Raw genomic sequence first — 15,719 nt, 5'->3', positions numbered from 1 at the left:
TTGATTTGATTAGTTTGAGATAAATAAAAAAAGATAGAGGATTTCTTGGAAATATTTTCTTTCTGAATGAAAAAAAAAGAACGAGTCAAAAATAACTCAACAAAATATTGCAAAACAACCACGAGTTGAGTAACAGTTAATGAGTGATATCAAGTTTGGTCATCACATGCACACAGATTATCTGATGTTGTAACGACTGTTTGTGGCCCTGCAGCTTTAATAACAGTACAAACATTAAAACCCTGTGACCCCACATGGAACAAGACACTGCTGATGCGATCCACATCCCTGCACTAAGACAAGACGTAGAAGTATTCACAGCGGTCGAGATAGTTCCACCTCAACAATTCCTTTTTTATAGCCTCTTATTGGAAACAATATTTAATACGTTCCACTTAAATACATCAAATTTAACCTCAATGTGTGAAATCAGCTGCTGTTAACTCCAGTCATCCATTAGCTACATGAGCAGGTTAGAGTAGATCTTCAAGAAAGGCTTTTAGTCCTGTTTGGACTAGCTTTCAAGTGAGTCACAGCTTCATGCAGACGATCTGATTTGCAGATAACCAGTAAGTCAAAACTGAATTTATGGCATAATGAGATACAACAGCTGCCAATTATTGCACCATTTTAAATGATGCAACATTGCACCCCCATGATGGATGCAGATTACTTTTACAAAAGATATTCATGGCACTTATTCAACTCCCTCTGGCGACTTGGACCCATGACATTTTGATCTGGAATTTGACACCTTCGTCTAACATTTATATTCAAGCAAGAATCACGCAACAAAGAAAACTAATGAAAAGATCTTGGCTTCAACAAGTGGGAGAGAACAAATGCAGACCGTGTGGTGTCTTTGTTTGCTGGTGCTCACCATAACATGAACCACATTTAACATGTTTTAAATAAGCATTTAATTCTTTCCAGAGAGACATGATTGATGTTTCTCACATGAGTGCGTGCACGGCTGTAAATACTTACTGGTAGTTCCGAAGGTTCAGGGAGAAACTCGGCATCTTCTCCAAAAATAAAATCTGGTGGTAATTCTGGATACCGGGCATTGAATATGATATCCCCTACGAGACAAAAGAGACAGCTGATTACTGGATATCACTTAGCAGACTAATGTGGATTTCTAAATTTGACTTCCTTGGGTTTCATCGTGTGCTTTAAGACCACAACACCATCCTAGTTTCATCTAGTTCATTTTCATTTATTAGGAATCTACATAGAAGGAAACAGTTTCCTTGAAGTGAAACACAAGTGTCAATGTGATAAAACCCCACAGGCATGCACCTCATACCAACTAGCTTCAAGCTTGTGAGCATGTAAACTATGAAAGGTGAAGTGCAGTGGAAACAGTTTGAATCGAACATGCAAGGGCTTGCTGATTTTTTTTTCACATGCTGTCTAAACAACCTCAAGATATGCAGATGTTGTGGAGCTCTGAGGTCTTTAATTAAATTACCCACATTAATGAGCAAACTTGACATTTACTACTGAAGCCACTAAAATCATTAAATCAGGTCTGTCTTTGCTTATGCATTTATATGCAAACAGCACAGATAAAGTGAAGTTTGGTTTCAGGAAAGATTAAAACTTCACTTGTGTGTTTCGGTGAGATTCAAAGACACTGCAGACCTGAAATGACCGTCACTACGGCGTGTGCCAGACATCACAAAACAATCTCATAATCCAGTGCTTGCACTGGTTCACAATGTTCTTACATACGATATTACACAACTCTATTTGTGTGCTGCAAGATTGTTCTGTTCTGCTTTTTGATGTTCCAGCAGCAGCAACAAGGACAAACTTGCACATATGGAAGTATTTTTCCAGGGGAGGAGAGCCAGGCAAGGAAACAAGAGGATGTGCTGTGTATCTATTATTTTTACACTGATATATGCGCAAGTATTAAAGGAAGATTCACTGGTTACTGATGAAGTTCTTTGTTGAGATGTGATGCATGTGTACTACTCCACATTAAAAATGAATATGCAAAAGTGCTCAGGAGGCTGCTTCTAAAAATGTATTACTTAATGAAAGCATAGCTAGTGTTACTGTGAAATGCTAACCAATCTAATGCATATCATTTTCTGCTTAGCTGTAAGCTGCTTGCTACATGTGCTGCAGACAGTGCTGAGTGTGATGTAAACAATGAACAAACTACCTCATATAAACACCATAGACTGTATAAATAATGGACGTAGTATCCCTGATGTCACCCATCTGTTCCTGAGCGCTGTTTTGAAGCCAATCGTCGGTGGGAGCCATATTGGAAATGCTGAACTCAACCAAACTTAGTGTGACGGAAAGAGGCGGGGTTTGAGCCTCCTAGCCAACAGCTTTGTGTTCCCGCCTGTCAGTCATTTCAGTCATGTCCTTATTTGGGCAAAAGCTAATAATCTTAATATCTTCTGAACCGTTGCGTTGGAAAAAAATTCACCCCCCGTACAGTGTGTGCCGACAGAGAAATTAGCTACACTACCAGTAAGAAGTTTGGACACACCTTCTCATTCAATGGTTTTTATTTATTTTGCTTATTTTCAACGTTGTAGATTAATACTGAAGACATCAAAACTAGGAAATAATTTGGTTTTGCCATAATCTGGACTACAGCAGTAGTCAAATAGGGCTATCCATTGTGTACTAACCCTACCTCTGAACAACACAACTGATGGTCTCAAACACAGTAAGAAGGCAAGTCATTCTACAAATGAACTCTTGACAAGGCTCATGTTAATTAGAAACCATTCCAGGAGACCACTTCATGAAGCAGACTGAGAGAATACCAAGAGTGTGCAAAGCTGTCATGAAGGAAAAAGGGGGCTACTTTACAGAATCTAAAATCTAAAATATTCTGGTTTGTTTAAGGCTTTTTTGTAAATTAAATAATTCCATATATGCTAATTCACAGTTTTGATGTATTCAGTATTAATCTACAGTGTTTTAAATAATTAAAATAAATACAAACCCTCGAATGAGAAAGTATTTCCAAACTTTTGGCTGGTAGTGTACGTAGACTGCAGCCGTTTTTTGAACCAGGCTGTAAACATGTTTATTTCTGCTGCAAAGATCGTCTTTTTTTAATTGGTGTGTATGTGGTTTCCGGTGTTTCTGCAGCCAGCCTCAAGCGGATGCTCTGTGAATTGCAGTATATAACACTTCCGCATGGGCTTCATATTTTGAGACCGGAGGTTGCCGCTTGATTACTATTTACAAATAACCCTAAGCATTGTTTCTGCATCAAAGGTTCTGTTGGAGTTTACTCATATTGGAAACATGTCAGCAGATACTGGTTTACCTGAGGTATACAGTCTAACCACTGTACAGCTTGCCCTCTCAAAGACTGACTTCTCTGTCAGCTGTTTATTTATAGAGGTAATAAAGCTCTTTTAGGTACAACAACAAAGGCAGTGAGTTGTTATTTAGCAGAACCAGCCTTGGTGGTTTCATAGAAGGAGGGGCTGGCTTGTATTAATAGTGTTTAGCTCTGTGCAGAGTGTGCCATGCTTTTGCACGCCACCAGTACTGTAGGCAGGTTCACGGACTGGCAGAGACCCAACCTGCGGCCTTGCATCCTTGATTTAACAAACCTTCTTCCTCAGGCCAGAGCACAGGAAGCTGTATGTATGGTACAACAGCTGCAGAGATGTCGCGTGCCATGCTGGAGAGCCTGTGGCCTGTTTTTGATTTGGAGACGGGATGCAGATTTCATGTCTCAATGAATTAAAGACTTCTTCTAAAAGTATTACAGTTCTACTCCACACTGGACATACAGTACCCAGTCTATTTTTACTATGCGCATAGAGAGTTAAGTAAGTCTGCATGACTCAATATAACACAATATAAAAACCTTAATGCTTATTGGGAGCATTGTTGTCTGTGAGGGTTGGCAGTCATCCAGGTCGTAGTGGAACACAGTTTAATGTACACAGCTCAGGATTCAGGGAGGCTTTCAGATGAGAAATAAAACATCTTAAAGAAGTTCAACCAAGTCCTGATGGCTTTTGGATTCAACTCTGAAAATGCCATGTTGCAGCCACAGAACACTCAAGTGTTAAAAACATCTAAAATCACTCAGTCATACTATAACCACTTACATGTTGTCTTGTAACTCCACAGCTGAGTTGCATTTTCAACTCTAAACATTACTCGACACTCAACATCCTGATTTTGGTCACACTCATTTCTGCCTGAAGAGAATTTCAGAAAATACTGCAAAATAAGCAAATTTAACTTCCCCTTAAAAGAGATTCTGTTTTTCCAAGCAGGGGCACATTTGTATCTCAAAGATAAAAATACACTACCAGTCAGAAGTTTGGACACACCTTCTCATTCAATGGTTTTATTTTATTTTAATTATTTACCACATTGTAGATTAATACTGAAGACATCAAAACTATGTAAATGCAGAGATCAAGGCTGAGAAAGCGACAGTGGCAGCAGCATAGGTGGACTGAAGGCCACTAAATCAAGCTTTACAGGACAATGCTGAGTATGTGTCAGGTTGTTCAAAGCTTTCGCTATTTGAAATCCGCCTTACCTCTACACTTCACCACTGCTGTTTAGACAATACTGCACCTTGCATCCTTGCGTCCACATGGCAGCCATCATGCATTAGCGTACACAGTCAAAAGTTTGGACACACCTTCTCATTAAATGGTTTTTATTTATCTTAATTATTTTCAACATTGTAGATTAATACTGAAGACATCAAAACTATGAAATAATCTGGTTTTGCCATAATCTGGATTACAATAGTAGTCAAATAGGGCTATCCATTGTGTGCTAACCCTACCTCTGATCAACACAACAGATGGTCTCAAACACAGTAAGAAGTCTTTCTACAAATGAACTTGACAAAGCTCATGTTAATTAGAAACCATTCCAGGAGACCACTTCATGAAGCAGACTGAGAGAATACCAAGAGTGTGCAAAGCTGTCATGAAGGAAAAAGGGGGCTACTTTACAGAATCTAAAATATAAAACATATTCTGCTTTGTTTAACACTTTTTTGTCCATTAAATAATTCCATATACTGTATGTTCTTTCATTGCTTTGATGTCTTCAGTACTAATCTACAGTGTTTCAAATAATTAAAATAAATACAAACCCTTGAATGAGAAGGTGATTCCGAACATTTGACTGGTAGTGTACATTAGGACTTTTTTTTTGTATTATTTATTTCTTATTTCTTTTGAAAACATTTAAAAAGGAAGTATCTTTCAGAAGAACTCCTCAACAACGCATCAGCTACAAAGCCATGTTTCACCGATCAATCCCGAAGATCTCACTTGCGTCTTTATTCGACCTGTCACTGGGAAGCTGTTGAATAATTGGGTGTTTGGAGATTCTGATCAATACAAAATGTGAAATAATAATAAGTGTTATCACAGAGTTATGTCTGTGTTTTCACTTTTTGCTCATCTGTTAAATAAGTTCAATGAATGAAGCTTCCTCTGAGATGGGAGGGTGTGGAAATCAAAGCAGTCATTTCCAATCGACTCACATTAAGACTTTCACTGGTTAACTTGACTCTGTGTCTTGATTGATGAGTAACTAAACTAAGCTCATGTAACTCTGAGCGAGGGAAACTGATTTTATCCTTTGCAGGACGTGTGTAAACACATGCCTGATATGGTGCCAGTGAGTCACAGCACTTCCAGTAACCCAGAGATGAATTCAATTTAAACCATGATTATTATCACCTAACAACACCCAGCGATGTTTCCAGTGGAGCTCTTCAGGCGTGAGGCTCAGAGGAGAGAGCGTGTCTGATGTGGGCTCTTGGTTCAGTGGTAAGAATCCTTCCAGTAAAAACTCACTGGCACAAAGTGCAGCATGTTTACTGGTACCATCTCACTCATTACGTTTCACCGCAACAACATTCATGATGTTTTTGTGCTTGAGGGATTCCTTTGGTTACTACTTACACAGTTACTGCAAATACAAAGCGTTCTGATGCTTATTAGTTTATTTATTATGTATTTCATTCAATTGATACAGAATGTTTGTGGTATTTTTACTGACACAGAAACCCAGCTCTCATTCTCAACCAGCAGACTGTCTCTCAGATCTAACATCATGGGAATAGAAAAATGTAATTCATTTAGCTCTGGAATTTGCAAATTGCAAAGTATGTCTACTAATAAAAGTGCTGTTTCCCACTTGCAAGCTCAGATTGTGCAGCATAAAAAAATGATCCCCAGAAAAACACACTAATGCTCCACAGCATAGAGCAGAAACCAAAGTGACATCACTCTCTTCAAAACCACCTGACTGTACTGACAAAAACAGGAAGTTTACTGTAAGTCATTAAGAACACTTAAATATTTCAACAGTGTTTTGAAACGTTGCCTCCATGACCTGAACTCTAGTCCTTTACCTAATACAGCTGTGTCTTGGTGTTGTATTAGTAACACATTATTAAACCCCACAGAAGTACTAGAGTTAAGTTTTCTAATATGTTTCTTTTTAAACATTATTTCCTTTCAAACTAGGAAGTTCATGTTATCAATGTAGGAACACAGAGAATGAACTTGTAAGATTCATGAAAAATTGAAAACAGAAGAGAGGCTGATTTACTCACATTTCAGGGTTTCTCCAGCGTACGGGATGTGAAGTTTAAAGCGATCACAGCAGGGACCAGGAGTCAGGGATGTACCGCTGAACATGGAGGTCAAAGAAGACAACAAAAGACACAATCAGTCTTAATCTGAGAACAGTTTGCAGCATTATAAAAATGAGCATGATTCTGCAAAATCCCTTATATCAAATAAATATTAACTGTCATCGATAAAAAAACTAAGTCTTTATGCTGTAAGACCAACATCTGAAAAAAGCAACATATCTGGTAAATGTAGATGTTTGCATCAGAAATCCAAAGGAATAATGTGCTGCTATAGAGATGACCCTTCTTTGTGATCAGAAAGCCAAATAAATAAAACTGTGCTTGCATAAAAATATCAAACTATAACTCCCAGGGTAAACTTTGGTAAAATGATTCAATGCACAAAATTATGTTACTGCTATTTGCAAGAGAGAGATGAAGTTGCACTTGTTATTACCCTTAAAATACATTTAGAATTTAGTGTTACATATCATTCATTTGAAAAACAAACTTAGAATCTATTAATTTTTGGAAAAATATTAATCAAAAGCATAAACCAGGAGATTCACTCACTCAAACATTGAAGAATGCTCAGTAATACCCCCAAAACTAGACGACACTACCACTTCACAGCTCTGCTTTAGTTCTGACTGATCTTCCTCTCTTACCAGCTCATAATGGCTGTAAAGATATGTAAAAACAAATATTATTCAAAAGCTCCGTTGCTCACTGCTGTGTGTCTGTGCTATTTACCCAGATTAAAAGTTGTAAGGGATATTTAGTGTGCTGACTTTTCCCTCTTTAATAGCTTCGGTGTAGTCATGCACCATGCAAGCTTTTAAGTTTGAGTATACTTCTTCTTTGCTTTTTGTCTCTACCAAGTAAACATATTTCATTACATCTAAAAGTATGATGCTTCATAAAACAGTGCTTGATCAGAACACTGTTTTATGAAGCTACTTTTATGAAATAACTCAATGTTTAGGATTTAGCACTTGGCCAGGCTGTTTTTGCTTATTTTGTGATTAATTATGCAACCATGGAGCATGCTGCAGAAACAACTTTTCTACATTTTCCACAGAAAAGTTCCTTACTGACTGACACACTCGTCTGTTACAAGAAAATATGATGAGACTTGCGTTCGTTGGTTAAAGCTCCTGTGAGGAACTTTTTGGATTGCGTGATATTGGCACCCCCTTCGGACAAGGTGGTATGTCTTTTCTGACCTCGTCCTTCAGATCTGAGTGGTCAAAAAATCTCCTGCTGCTGTCTTTTAACAAGCAAATGTATCACTCAATGCAAATATTTGCTCTGAAAGATGTAAACAAGGCTGTTTCTTGAAGTTGCCGTTAGTTGCCTTATCTGAAACCTACCCCCTGGCAGTGAATACAGGCGTTAAAATGCTCATGCAGAAAGATTGAATATTGTCACTAAAGGTCTTGCTTGTTTTTTGGGGGTCATAAAGAAGCATCAGTGTTCATCTCAGTTTGTTTCATAACCATTAAAAAACTCCTCACAGTAGCTTTAAAAAGACTACTTCCATATAGGACAAAATCAGCAAAGTGCGACTTCATCCAGGGGGGACCACATTTTTTCAGGGTTTCCATTTTTTTTTATAACAACATTTATAACCACTCCTCACCCAGTTTTCAGGTCTGTGACACGGAGACAGTTGGTGGAGTCCAGTCCGACTCGGCCGTTTCTCACAACGCTGCAGAGCAAGGGCCGCAGCTCAGGTGAGATCCGGTTCAGAGCAACTTCAGGGGACATGTTGTTCATTTTATCAACTCTGAGAAGTCTGTGAAAATACAGCAACATTAGTTAACTGCTCTGATGTGGTTTGTTAAACTTTTTTTCCCACAAAGAAATCAAAGAAGCCTAAATTAGCTACACCATAAAGGTGACAGACACTTTTTATAACATTTCCTGGTGTCATGGAAGTGTTGTATGCATGTTAGAGTCAGTTTCCTTTGCTAAGATTGAGGCTTTTTGGCCAACGTTTTTTGTTTTTGTTGCAATCTTTATTTCTGAGATTGAACAGCTGTTTTTTAAACAGTGTATTGACATCTCTGCATCTCTGCAGGCCTAAGTTTTTAAAGATTATTAGAACTAAATACAACCTGGGGGAGACAATATGTATACATAAGATAGAGCCAGAAGCATTTAAGGGAGAGATAAGTGACAGAAACTGAATCACACAAAGGATGCACTAGTATGAGCATTTGTGTTTATTCACCTCTAAATTCCTACAAGCTGTATGACTGTAAACCATGTCAGTATCAAGAGAAGTCTGAAACTAAAGCTTTAGCACTGTTTTCCATCCCTCTCTTTACCTGCAGGTTGACAATATTACATCGACATAATAATTTATTAACAGGCTGATACCTCTGTCAACTTAAACTTTCATTAGATCAGGTGGAATAAGTCGTAAAAGCTCCAAAAGTCGTTACAGTGCCTTCTCTAAATAACATTATCCGTCAACTTAGCTTCGTTAACCAGCGTTAGCTTAGCCCCGAATAAAGCCTTAAATTGCTACATTCTGGACCACACACTTCTCAAAAAACAACCTGTTATTAAGTGCACTTATAAATACAGCATATAGTGTGAGTTTAAGTACCTGAGTGAGCCTGAAAACAGAGAATTTAGGCGTTGATTCCAATGTTTACTTCATGCTCCCAGTGTATCCGGTACATGTTGTTTGGGTCCTTCGAAAGCCCCTCTTTAGGCCGTTTTAAATAATGCCTGTTTAGAATAAGAGAGTTTAACTCCAAGAGACACTTTTTACTCGTGATATATCCCTCAAAAAGTATGTAATGTGTCACATATGTGTTCCTCAACAAGTTGGAGTAACCGTAAAAATATCTGCGTTGATTCAGTGACAATATTATGTATGGCAGTGTCAGCAACGCCAGGCAGCTGTCACTGTGCACTTTGGCCGTCACTTGTGTGTAGCTGTCCACTCTGCAAAAGCGAATTTGAATGCAAGGTAATTATTGTGCTGCATTTCTCCACAATAATGTCTCTCATCATGTCTTTGTTGACTTAAGGGCTCGTGTAACATAACTCAGACGTGTTTCGTTTGAGTATTTTGCAGGCTAATGTAGAAGATCCCCATACTTCCACAGTTGGAAAGACTGTTTGACTGAACACAAAGCTTCTGCAAAGTTGAATTACTGTCAGTGTTGTGTGACAATGTGACGTCTGAAGGACAGCCACAGATGCATTATTTATTTGCACTATGAGGATTGAGATCTGAGTAATACGGTTGCTATAGCCAGCAACATTGCATCTTCTTTACATGCATATATTTAAATACATTTCTATTTCTTTATGTTATACACAAGTTACATCAGCTATTACTGCAACATTGGGGTGCCTTATAATCAGCATTGAGTTGTTCTGTTTGTTCATACTTAAGTGAGTATTTGAGAGCATACAGTAAGTGAAAATATACCAGCTGTAGTCATCTTGTACTAAAGCAGAAAAAGGCCACATACTCATTTAAGGTCTGTGAAAAAACTGAGCTTTTTGCTTACAGCTCTTTGGTTTTATTACATCTCTTTGTCCGGTATTTATATTAAAAATGAGGTTGATTTAACCCAAAACACATCTGATTGCATTTTCAATTCATTACATTATAAATTCATGACTACATGAATCCTTCACATTAGAAATAACATATGGCCATTCAAATTATAGACTTGCTTTAGGATACTGGATTGTTGGCATCATATTGAAATATAAGTTAATAAAACACTCCATAGACTGAAAAACATTGAAAATGTGTATATTTTTATGGAATTTAGTCTAATGTAGATGTCTAAAATGAAAGGGGATGCAATGGCATCCTGTGCAGCAAGATCTGCTGTGAATCTGGCTTATAAAACTGGTAAATCCAACCTGTCTGGTTGAGTTAGTATCACCAGAATTGATCAATTATGTCAAGTTGTCATCCAACTTTTACTGTGAATTCCAGTCAATGACATATGAAGATGTCTAGTTAGTGCAATAAAGAGTGATAGTTGTCTTCTGAGTATCATTTTAACAGTGTTTGTAGCTGTGTTTGAGATACAATGGGAGTAAAATGGATATCTTGTTTATTATAGCACTTGTCCAAACCTGTGAAGCTGTAATGTTATTGTAACACCAATCATTATCAATCTAACTCTGCTCTACCCAACCTGACTTAGATAAAATATGTAATTTTACAAGGTTTTTGAAAATGGCTCCATCCCCATTTTCTTTTGAATTTTGCTTATGGCTCAGTTTAAATTGTTGAACCTGCTCTGTGCGAATTTGATTTGCATTTAGACTCAATCGTTTCAATGCAGTCATTTGAGAGCATGCTTTGTACAAGTCTTAAATACATGTGAGTCAACTCCTAAATCATCTCTAAATTCATTCATTATGCATATGTACTGTTTTCCTGTGGGCTGTGTTGAACCTTTGGTGAAGTTGTAGTTTATAAGTAATGATAAAACACTTTTACATTCGACACACTCTCACTCCAGATGGTCAGAGTGAGAATTGAGCCTTATATTTCACAAGTCAGAGAAACTTTGAGGGGGAGAACTTTGAGAGGTTTTCCTTGATGCTTAAAGTGGTAGCACAATGCAGATCTCATAATATTATCCTGCAGCGGAGACGTTGAGAGTTCTAGGTTAGCTTTCCATGCCTGCCGAGAGGAGACAATATACTGCAAGATGTGGGAGAGAGAATTGAGCCATCCTGCAGCCAGCGGCCAGGCTTTCAAAATCTTCCCCTGCCTAGGCAGAGATTTGAGGAGATTAACACACTAGCATTAGCTCTGATACAAGCCGAGGATTGAATTAATTATAGTCTTTGCTGGGCTGCGGTACATACACGTTGTGTAGCATTGATATACCCCACAACCCCCCCTCCACCCCCAATGAGGCTGGAACCGGTCCAACTCAGCCAGCATTGAATGCTCTATTTTTACCTTCCTCCTTGTTTCAGCCAGATTCATGCTAATGTGTGAGATAAATACAATCAAGTGATTTTTTTTTTCCTTCTGATGCTTTTGGGAAAGTAGTTTACATATTTCGCCTGATGTGCCCCCGAGGAGTCAGCTTCACTTTTGATTCTGTTCTTGTTCATGGAAAGGTTTTACTCACAAGGCTGGACAAGTGTTGAACCTTTTTATTTCCTACATAATCAAAAAGTTATCCAGACTGACTGCTGTCACTACAGAAATAAAACAAATGTGTTTCATCGTCAGATAATGGCTGAAGAGGCGTTGGATGTGATGGTGGTCGGCTCCTGTATGACTGATTTGGTGAGGTGAGTGAATCGAGTCCTTAACGTAACCTTTTCTTGTGAATCGAGTCGTGTCAGCACTTTGTGTTCCTCCTGAAGTGACCAGAAATCAGCTTTCAGAAATCAAGTCAAAGAGAGTTCCGAGTTCAGGAAATCCCTCTACTTCCTCAGGTGGGCTCAACAGGAAGCAGCGTATTTGGCAATTTTGTTATGACCATATTTGGAAATATTTGTAAAAATGTGAAGCAGCGACTTGTAAGACTCCAGGTTAATGCCCATGCCTAATATTCAGACAGGGTTTCCAAGACAGACTGTATACTTTTTACTTACAGTACCTTACAATATCTAGACAACACAAGCTGATTTAAGGATAAGGATGTCATGAAGTGACTGATTTCCTTGATGTTAAACAGAAATGTAAATTCTGACTAGCTGACTCATAAAGGTCAAAAAACAGTCAAACTGAGCACAGTTTGTGTAACACGGGTAGACACCGCATCACAGGTCTTCCATCCTCCCTGCAGGTTGATGTCCACATGCCTGTGCTGCTGGTTACACGTCACACTGGGGGAGTTAAACCAGACACAGTATACAAACAACGTCATTTCTAGATCACAATACTGACAAACTGCACCGTGCTACGAGATGCCATTTGTCATCTGTGCTTGTTTATTATAGCATTAAAGCTGCTGTTGGTAGTCCTGGAATAAACATCAGTTCAGGGAGAGATTTCAAATGTCAACACTACCCCTCCACACCAGATTCCCCTCTCACTACACCCCTCTCTCCTCACTCTCTGCTCCTGTAAGCCCCGCCCACAAACAGATTGTAGTGCACGCTCAATCAGAGCAATTAAGGAGGACCAATTAGAAGAGTGGCTCTGATTGGTTGGAGCTGACGGGAGCAATTGGGATTTATAGATAGGCATAGGAAAACACAGAAATCTCGCCATAATCTCAGAATACCTCATTTATTGATGGTTGTTGATGAGTTTTTTACCCCAGTCCTACCAAATGCATCTTTAACTGGAGCTACAACCCCGGCTAGCATGTTGAAATCATTAGTATGCCAAGCTAATAAGCCCATTATTTACAATCTGAATTCAGCGTTACTTAACTTTGCACTTAAGCGTAATAAAATGTATTATATACATGTCACTGACGACGACGACATGTCTGCTGAAAATGAAAAATGTAGCCTGCTAATTATAACCAGCATACACACAATACTGTCTATTATTCTCCTGTTGTTTGGAGCCGGTCCTGCCAAAGTCAGAGTTTTTTAGTGACATTAGCTGCTGTATTTCTCTCTTTATGTTATTAAGGCATGTTGTACCCTAGAGACCTCAGCCAGTATGAACACAGAGGAGCTCTGTTTGCAAACACAAAGCTTAGTCCTCTTTTTAAAAGCCTTTTTATTTCTAATGCAAAATATTGAAAGCAGTTCAGATGAAGAAGTGGGTCCAGAAATGAGCCGGACAGTACATGCTGAAAGCCGTGCACCACTGTACATGTCAGTTTTCTCTGCTCTTCTACATCCATGTTCAGCTGTGAAGATGCAAACATGTTGCAGCGTTAGCTCCAGTCTTTTAGAAATGTCCTTTATGTGCACATTCATGACCTGCTTTTACACTCTACTGTTGAAAAGAAAAAAGTCAGCAGGCAACCTTTAAGGAAACAAAAGGAGCAAACTAACTCGCTCCACTTCTAGTCAGCTGTCAGTTCAGCCTGAAATATGTGATCAAGAATAAGAATCTACTCCCTGCCTCTGTATTTCAAGAAGGACGTGTTGTTTTTACTGAACAAACTGAGGTCAGTAAATCATTTACTGTTATGGTTGTAACCTGCATTGTATGTGACACATGAACAGATCAACAGAGCAGGAACGCATTAAGCAGGGGGATAGGTACAGAGGGTGTTAATTTTCTCAGCTCAAAATATATTTCCCATTATTATTATTATTATTATTATCATTAACCACCACCACCTCTTTTTTCCTCAGGGGTTTTTATTTTGACATGCAAGCTGGTGGAAAATGTTGGCATGAGGGCTGGTGGGTGTTTTCCGACGTGGCTCGAAATGAACCGCAGAGTTCTGTCTACACATGAAAAGAGGAAGTGGTCTAAACTTAGATAAAGCCACAGCCTGTTCAGTTCTGATCCTACAAGCTCCAAATGTTGGAAAGAACATCCCAAGTCTAACAGTGTTTGGTCGAAGGTCATTGAGGGAATAAGAGCAAGCAGACTTCAAGTTTAGCATTATTGATATTGTTTGTTGTTCGAGCATCAGGGTTTCTTTGCAGTGTGGAAAAGTATGAAGCTGTATTTTAGTATTTCCATGACTGGATCCTTATGGTGTGGAACATTTGGGGAGAAAAGGGAAGTAATGGAAAATATTTCTATTTCCAGGAGGTCTGCACATTTCAAGGCATTGTCACTGATGAATCGATGCAAATATTCCTCACAAAAACTGTGCAGAAGCATCATTTTGATGCTGTCTAAAGAAGATCTTTTTTTAAAATTGTATTTATTTATTTATTTTAAGGCTAATTTTCATCTGTAGTCCCCAGCAGGTCAAAACAGAGTTCATACCAACAATCAAGATAAATAACAGATGGAAACAGCACATCACGATAGCATGACAATGAAAACAACAATACATCACAAGAGTACATAGAAGTTATACAAAAGTGGAAGTAAGCAAATTAAAGTACCTTTCAGCATAATCGAGAGATATGTCCGAAGTTGGACCAAATAAACATGGACCAACATATCAGGCTAGCTGTCAGCTGCACTTAATTAATTGATGCCTGTTCAGTGGTGAAAATAAACTGCTGTTTGAATTTATTTTATATTCAGGAGAGAAAAGTTGCACATACAGGTTATGTGTATAATATGAGGAACAGAAGCCAAACATAAAAACTAGGAGTAGCTCTGTTATGTCTCTAGCTACAGCAGCGTCTTCCTGCTGCTGCCGTGATGGAACATAACACCACTGTGCTATTGAACGGTATATTTCACTTTGAGAAACTCCCATTGAAGAGTGTCGATTTGACTAGCGACAAATCTTGTGACTTTTTTCTGGTATTAAATGGCGACTTTTGGAGACTGACATGAAAGCATGTATCGTTTTTACTCTTCTCAACGAGCGGTGGATGCTGCTGTGAGTCTCTCCTAGTGGCATTCAGAGCAGGAGGCGTTCACCCCTCAGCATTCAGACTGCAAATATATCAAGCATGTACGAAGACACAGCTGGCTGATCCGGTCTCTTATTGGTCCATTTACATACTTAATGTAGATTGTATACAATAAATATCTTGAAAATGTTAAGGTTGCAAAATGTAATGTTGTACTTTGATTTGTTGTAGGCTCCTAAGTGTAGTTATAAACATATTTAGAGTGTTTTTTTATCCTCTTTTTGTCTCTCCTACAGCGTCCATTTCAATTTTAATTATGCAAATTAATAGGTGACGTCATTTAGCGACTTTTAGGATAGCCAATAACTACTTTCCTCACTGAGGAGTTTGCAACACTGGGTGTAGCTGCAACGGTGAACTGCTGGGATGGCATGTCGTGGCCAGTCATACACCTCACTGTCACCGGGGTAGCAGTGCAGCTTTTATGTAATTAATAAATCTATGAGTCAAGATCATGAAGTATATTTTATAAATTTAACTCCCAGATCCAGACACTAGTATTCGACTTAAAAGACAGCTTTGAAATGCAAAATAATGGCATTTTAAACATTAGATTAAAAAGAAATGAATAGTTTGACAGCCTTTCAAAACAACAACAATCTAGACAAAGACAGTTTTCTGTATTGAA

General features: G+C 38.4%; 2 protein-coding genes across 4 annotated transcripts in view; one reads left to right on the top strand and one right to left on the bottom strand.

The window, feature by feature from the left end:
- The window catches only part of babam2 (BRISC and BRCA1 A complex member 2), a 97,957-nt gene extending 88,429 nt beyond the window's left edge, over window positions 1–9,528 (bottom strand). The window contains exons 1-4 of the mRNA XM_034674708.1: window positions 9,237–9,528; window positions 8,262–8,417; window positions 6,599–6,675; window positions 988–1,082 (exon numbers count right to left, since the gene is read on the bottom strand). Coding sequence (XP_034530599.1) covers window positions 988–1,082; window positions 6,599–6,675; window positions 8,262–8,398 — 309 coding nt within the window. The 5' untranslated portion in view covers window positions 8,399–8,417; window positions 9,237–9,528. The remainder of the gene's footprint in view (window positions 1–987; window positions 1,083–6,598; window positions 6,676–8,261; window positions 8,418–9,236) is intronic.
- Window positions 9,484–15,719, top strand: part of rbks (ribokinase) — a 48,248-nt gene continuing 42,012 nt past the window's right edge. For 2 of the 3 annotated variants that reach the window (XM_034674711.1, XM_034674709.1), the window contains exons 1-2: window positions 9,484–9,605; window positions 11,859–11,920. Coding sequence is in view for 2 of the 3 variants with exons in the window: in XM_034674709.1 (XP_034530600.1) it covers window positions 9,510–9,605; window positions 11,859–11,920 (158 nt within the window). In the remaining variant the exon portion in view is untranslated. The remainder of the gene's footprint in view (window positions 9,606–11,858; window positions 11,921–15,719) is intronic. The other variant, XM_034674710.1, reaches the window with a different exon arrangement.

The sequence above is a fragment of the Notolabrus celidotus genome, chromosome 22 (genome assembly GCF_009762535.1).
Source record: "Notolabrus celidotus isolate fNotCel1 chromosome 22, fNotCel1.pri, whole genome shotgun sequence".
Taxonomy (NCBI): Eukaryota; Metazoa; Chordata; class Actinopteri; order Labriformes; family Labridae; genus Notolabrus; species Notolabrus celidotus.
This window is presented reverse-complemented; position numbering and strand designations above follow the sequence as displayed.